At 46.5% G+C, this 7,179-nt stretch overlaps 1 protein-coding gene across 1 annotated transcript; it reads right to left on the bottom strand.

Annotated features, from left to right (window-relative positions):
• Positions 1–1,335: 1,335 nt before the first annotated feature.
• Positions 1,336–6,972, bottom strand: SEM1 (SEM1 26S proteasome subunit). Its single transcript, XM_077268122.1, has 3 exons — positions 6,804–6,972; positions 2,127–2,220; positions 1,336–1,447 (listed from the first exon to the last, which is right to left on the bottom strand). The coding sequence occupies exons 1-3, from the start codon at positions 6,880–6,882 to the stop codon at positions 1,405–1,407; spliced, it is 216 nt and encodes a 71-aa protein (XP_077124237.1). The 5' UTR covers positions 6,883–6,972; the 3' UTR covers positions 1,336–1,404.
• Positions 6,973–7,179: the final 207 nt, after the last annotated feature.

Raw genomic sequence — 7,179 nt, forward strand, 5'->3', positions numbered from 1 at the left:
CACATATACTATGGAGATAAACAATCTGGCCACAGAGGTAAAATTAGGCCTGATTGGACAATCCCTAATTAATGAAGGCCCCACCCACTAATTTGTTGGGTACCTGGCAGTCTTCAATATCGCTGCAGTGCCCCCGCAGGGAACATCGCGTATTACAGAGTCCTCACTGGTTTAGATGTGTAGTGTTTAGGGTACTGGGTCCTCCAGACACTCTTTGTAGCCACTATGGCTTATAGGGGAACCCAAAATTTCCTAAGGGTCATATAAAAATGGGCCGTCTATACCGGACAACCTTCTGACCACATGGATCTAATATTGGATTCTAGAAATGAGCAAGAAAAAAAAAAGTAAATAAAAGATCAAAGCCTGGTGCTACAACAATGCGTTTGACAAGCCGGGCCTACTAATCAGAAAAGGCATCAGGGATCCCAGCAGGTTGGATGAGGCCCGCAGGGCTCTGGTGCGGCTGTCTACAGACTTGGCTACCGGACCAGGATTCTGCCAATCTTTTTGCTCGACCATATCAGATTCCCACCTTGTCTCACTTTTTGGTTCTGGGGTTCTGACCTCGGGACTCCCACCAATCTGTGTAATGAAAGGGCTGCCGCACTGACTGAGCAGAGTTTCCCTGTATAGTGGAAATCTCGGTTACCTGCTGCACAGGGACATACAAGGGTCGCAGAGCTAAATCTATGCTGGGGCCTCTTTAGTCTCAGAATGGTGGGCACCAGAGGTTGGACCACCACTGATCAGACATCCTAAACCCATCACTTTACAAGATGGGAAGCCCCCGAGTTTCTCTGCACCAATAGAGTGCACTGTGGAAGCTTAACGATGGGATCTCATGCGGCAAACAACCCCATTCATACGTACGGGACAGATCTGGGGGACGACTACAACTCATCTGATCGGTCTAACAGCGAGGGTGGATCGCAAAATAGAGCCCTGGATCTGAATGGAACCAATCATCACAATCTGAAACACTCTGTGCTGCTGGGGACTGTTTCCACTGTAACCTCTGTCTCCTTTTACCTGATCCCGTTAGTTCTCTGCTTATTACATTCAAGTTTGCTCTTATGAAGGCGGTAGAGGCCCTTCCACTAAGTCTTAGTTCATGACTCGTCTTCACAATAAGATACTGTCCCTGTCCTTACTAACATCATAGAAGCGCACGGAGGTCACTGCCCTACACAAGGTCAGCACACTCCGTCCCTGCTGCCGCCATTGTAGCTATACGTATACATGCGCCTTTGTGCAATCTCTAAGGTATCACGCAGGAACCGACCTGGTGGCAGCAAATGCCGCAGTTTATTCCGGAGGGACAGCAAACGAATCTAACGGCAAAAAGGATTTATTGTAAAAAACAAAGAATAATTAATAATAAAGGGTCCACGTTCCTCCCGGCTACGCCGTCTCCATCTTGTATCCTTGTTTCTCTAGTTCAGCTCTGAAAAACATAAGTGTGCAAGATGTAAAAGGTACGACTGAGAATAAAGAGGAGCGAGACCAGCAACCAAATCAAAAAGAGGTTTTCTGAGTATCTGACTTTCGGCCCCTTCCCCAACAATCAGCTATGGCTCAGTGACCACTGCCTAACCAAAAGGAAGCGGGAAACAGCGCTAAAAGAGGCTGTACCACAATTACTGCCTATGCACAGACTAGGTCTGATCACAAGCACGCTGGGGTCGTCCCAGTGGGTGAGCTCAAAAGGGATCCAATAGGTTTATTTTAATTTACGCCCCTCAAAAAATGGTGTTAAGCTCGGGTACGATGGCCCTGTGAATCATTCAGATCATCTCTGGGTCTGAACAACCCCCTGCACAAAACGTTATCCAGAGGGTTTGTTACAATGGACCAGAGGAGGTGAGATGCTCCAGTGGATGGACACAACTCAAGCCAATCCTCAGCGGCAGCAGCTTTCAGTCTCTGAGTGAGAACACGAATGTTACTATTCATTGACTGAAAGCAGAGATCCTGAAAATGGTCCAGAATTGATATACCAAAAATCTTAAGAAGTTGCAGGTCTTTTCCCACTATCATGATTGAACTTTTTAGACTTGTATAGTATCAGTCACAGGACGGACCACGGTCACCAATAATATCCAAAAGATTTTGTATTTTGTTACCTTAACTGATTGGAAAAGTCGTCTTCTACATTGTCATCGTCCCAGTTATCTTCCCAAACATGAGCGTCCTCGTCCTCATCACAGCCGGTCCATTCTGTGGAGAAATCAATACAGGAGGATCAGGGATCACTTAGTGATAGCTGGGAGGCTGACCAATGGGACCCCCCTGAGAATGAATGGAGCGGAGGTTACATTGGCTCCATTCATTGCAAGGCTGAAACATTTCGTTTCTACAGAACACATGGGGCCAAGAGATCCCACACAATGGCAGCGTGGCCTTCGCTCCGTGACAATAATTATAGAATATAAGCATTATATCACTTTACTACGATAATGTCTGTTATTCATTTCCGGAGGTGAAACCAGAGACAATAGTTTATTTAGGGATTATTGGGGAGGTGACGCGGAGAGGTAGGGAGCGTTCAGTCACCGACCTGTCACTCACAGATCGGCGGATGCATGCGTCGCTGCCAGCGCGCTATTTCTCATCTTTTCTATAGGGGTGGAGGGCAAAATCATCCAAACAGTGGTGTGATGAGCGAGAACGATGTAAAAGCAAAGAAAAACTAAAAAAAAAAAAATCCAGTTTTATTTTTTTCCCATTTTTCAGGTCATCATATGATATAGTCTCGAATGACACAATTCACTTTAAGTTATACCGGCCAAAAAGAAAGGGTCATATATCTATGTGGACGGAAAAATAAAGAATTATGGAGCTTTCAAGGCGAAAAAAAAAATTAAAGACGTTGTCCTTTTTTTTTTTTTAAGTGCACGTATTTTGGGCTAAAAATATTTTTTGCAATTGGGTTCCCATAAAAATTATTGTGCATCATCTTTGGCTTTGTATCTCTGCACGTACAACTATGATGTGGCCTGTGGTCAAAAATAAGCTAAGAGGAGCACAGAAAAAGAAAGATAAGAGAATGAGCTCATTGGTGGATTCTAATTACTCATTTAAAGGGGTTATCCGGGACTTCATTTTTTTCCCCTGTGGGACTAATAGTTGCCAACTACATGCCTTTTCTGCCCTGAGACAATCTCTCCTGGATCAGAGCAGCTACAGGCCGTTTCTGCCGGCTATTCACCTGCTTCCTGTGACACCCCATCAACAGAGCAGATCCTTCTCTTCTGCTGTCGGTGGGACGCCACTGCCAACATCATGATGATTGACAGCTGGTTCACTGCAGTGTTACGCAGAAACAGCTTTCAAATCAACATGACGTCGGCAGTGACACCCTAATCGACAGAACAGTGCGGGAGAGAAGGAACTGCTGTGTCCAAGAGGCATCACAGGAGGCAGGAGCGGTCCATGACTGCTGTAAGCCAGGAGAGATCATTGCAGTCAAGTAGTTAGAAACAAATATCCTGGATAACCCCTTTAACCCATTCTGCAGCCAGAAATAGAAAAATTAAAACTGAGCAAAATTTTTACAGAAAGTATTCTCAGGTCCCCATTTAGCAGGGAACATCATGTAGCCGCTGCGGACAATCAGTGGTTGCTATCTGGAAAAAGATGTCAGGACTTGAGGAGGAGAAAACAGAGGGACACAAGCATCTGTGTAGAGGAACGGCAGGGGGTCTTGCTAGCTGAGTATCTCTTCTTTTATTCTAAAAACACCATGGGGTCATTTTCAAAGTATAAAAAAATAGGGGACAACCCCTTTAACATCAAGTGTCCTCTAACACCAGATCTCAATTGCCAACTTCAGTGATTGATTGCAGCGGTGATGTGTGCTGTAGTCACGACGTCCCCGCTGCAGACAAAACACAGACTAGAATAGCAGGGAGCCGATGTTGGATCCCTGTAGGGCAAGTGCTATAGCTTTGGGACCCCTTAATTGAAAGTGGAAAACCCACTTTAGGCTATGTATCCACGTTGCAGAAATGCTGCGGAAATGTCCACAGCATTTCCGCAACTCCCTGCAGCGGGTAAAACGCATGCGGAATTCGCATGCGTTTTCCAGCAAAACAAGCGTTTTTAGCTTGCAGAATGATTGCGTTTTACAAGTGATTTTAAGCATCGCTTGGAAAAGTGATTGACAGGTTGGTCACACAAGCATAGTGCTTGACAAGTGTGACCAACTTTTTACTATTGATGCTGCCTATGCAGCATCAATAGTAAAAGAGAGAATGTTAAAAATAATTTAAAAAAAATAAAAAAATCTTTATACTCTCACCTTCCGACGGCCCCCCGATCTCCTCAGCGGCGCTCCCAGTACGTTCCGTTCCCAGGGATGCTTTGCGCGAAGGACCTTTGTGACGTCACGGTGGCGTGACTGCGACGTCATCTCAGGTGATTCATGCAAAGCATCCCTGGGAACGGCACGTAGCAGGAGCGCCGCTGAGAGGCGGGAGGACTCCAGCGGCCATCAGAAGGTAAGTATATCACTATTTTTTTAATTTTAATTTTTTTTTTTTACAGAAATATGGTTCCCAAGGGTCTGGAGGAGAGTCTGCTGTCCTCCAGACCTGGGTACCATCCGGACATGAAGTGCTCACTCTACGCATGGAGGGCATAGCCACATGCGTAAAGTGAGTGTTTCAATGCAATCCTATGGCTGTGGAATCGCTGCGATTCAGCAGAAATAATGATCATGCTGCGGATTTTACCGCTATGTGATTCCACAGTGGGAAAATCCACAGCATGCGCACAGCGACTGCGGAATCCCATAGGATTGCATGGAAATGCGGTTTTTAAGCGTTTTTATGCGTTTCCGATGCGGCAAAAAACGCGGCAGAAACGAAACGTGGGCACACAGCCTTAAACTGGGCTGAGACCTTAAGATTCCTGCCCATAACCAGTGTCCATCATCAATGCAACAAGACGACCTGTAACGACGACAGGTTTCTGTGACAGCACCCAGAAAAGACGTGACATTACAAAGCCTTTGTAGTGCAACCTCTAACTTCAAGTGATCACATCCCCACTTAGAAGCAATATAAAACCGTGTTCACTTCTTAATCCACTTAAATGGATTCTGTCAGCAGGTTTTGATATGTAATCCGAGAGCAGCATAATGTTGGGACAGAGACTCTGATTCCAGGAGTGTATCACTTTCAAAATCAGTGTTTTATCAGCAGGAGATTATCACTACAGGACTAGATAACTCGTGCCTCTTGGTCCAACCATGCCCCCAGCACTGATTAGCAGCTTTCTGTCAATACACATCGAACACAGAAAACAGCCAATCAGTGGTGTGGGCAAGATTACACACAGCTCAGCATTGTGAGCTATTCTAGATCTGCAGCAGAGAAAAATATGACTATCAAAATGACAGTAAGCAGCCGAGTAAGTGACATCGCTGGACTCAGGGTCTCTGCCCCTACAATCATGCTGCACCCAGATTAAATCACAAAAACCTGCTAACGTATTCCCTTTAAGGACACAGCCAATTTTCATTTTTGCACGGTTTTTCTTCTCCCCTTCTTCTAGGAGCCATAACTTATTTATTTTTCTGCACACATAGCCATAAAAGAGCTGGGTTTTTTTCTTGCGGGACGAGTTGTTATTTTGAATGACACCATTCATCTTACATGATCCTGTACTGAAGAAAGGGAAGAAAAAAAAAATCTGCCATTGTTTGTATTCAAAGTCCCACTCCAGAGTGGCGACACTAATGTCACGGCCCCCCGGTCTCATACTTACTTACACACCACCATCATGTCGGTCTCCAGCAGTTTGTGACTTGCCGCTTGCTCCATTGTTTGCTGGACGAGCCGGAGGTCACAACTCATAAGTCTATGAGATCCTCGCTCTGCCTCTCCTAGACTTATACTTGTGTCCATTGCCTCCGACTTCCCGTTCAGTCACAAGTTGAAATCACAAGACGGCCGCGACCGAAGCGGCGCAGAGACCAGTTATGGCGAGTATAGTGGGTGCACGGATCTTACATTATTAGCGTCACTCCAACACTGAACTATACCGCCGGAGAGGGGCTGTAAACATAAAATGCTGGGAGCCAACACTATTAGTCTGTAGATGCTTTGTGGGTGGCGAGCTGATCTTCTCATTGATGCCATTTTGGGGTTCATAAACTTAGTATTCCAGTTTCTGGACAAACAGCCATTGGGACGGTTTTCAATCTCATCACGGTGTTTACTTTATGGGATGGATCGTATTCTTTTCTGACTTTTTACAGATGGATGGGGATCAGTGTGAGGGGGCGTCTCACATTTATATATATATTTTGTACTTTTTATCTTATTCCTTTTGGGGACTTGTGATTATTTCATCACTATATTTCTGTTACTCACCTATATAGCGCCATCATATACTGCAGCGCCTTCCAGCCATCATCGGGGCTCACAATCTACATTCCCTATCACTAGGTCTGTGGAGGGTGGGAGGAAATCCCCAGAAACACGGGGAGGACATAGACTTGGTGGGGTCATCATTGCGGTGAATGGTGATAATCACGGTGCTGACCACGACCCCCCGACACCCCAAACTGTAAGGATGACGCGGCAGGCGGCGATATGCCCCAGCCATCATACACTGCATTGCTGGTGGGTGACAGGGCAGGCTGGGACTTGTAGTCCCACCACAGAAACCGGTGACTGGACGGCTGTGTAGTCTGTGGTGCATGAAAGGGTTAATACAGGCGAGTCTAAGCCGTGAGGATCACCCCCTCCATCCTCCTGAGTCACCACAGGCCTCATCCTCCTTCTACTGCTCACCTTCGGCAGGAAACTCCTCAAACTCGTCGTCCTCCTCCAGGAGACCCAGATCCACTTGGGGTTTCTTCTCGGTACTCATCCCGGACAAACAAGACCGGACTCAGCCACTCGCACACCGGCGCCTCACTCTCTGTCTCTGTGCAAGTCAGCCGGAAACGGAAATGCCTGTTAGACGCGTGCGCAGAACTGACTGGCGGAAGAGTCTACGAACATGCGACATACTGCGCATGCGTGGAACCAGAAGGCGCCGCGTTTCGTGTTGGAACGCATACGTCACGAGTCCGAATCTGATGTTGCTAAGCAACCAGGGTGTACTCAGCTAGTATGGTGCTCCAGGAGAATCATTGACCTGGGCGTCCTGTTACTGAGAAACACC

Source organism: Ranitomeya variabilis, chromosome 6 (assembly GCF_051348905.1).
Source record: "Ranitomeya variabilis isolate aRanVar5 chromosome 6, aRanVar5.hap1, whole genome shotgun sequence".
NCBI classification, from domain to species: domain Eukaryota; kingdom Metazoa; phylum Chordata; class Amphibia; order Anura; family Dendrobatidae; genus Ranitomeya; species Ranitomeya variabilis.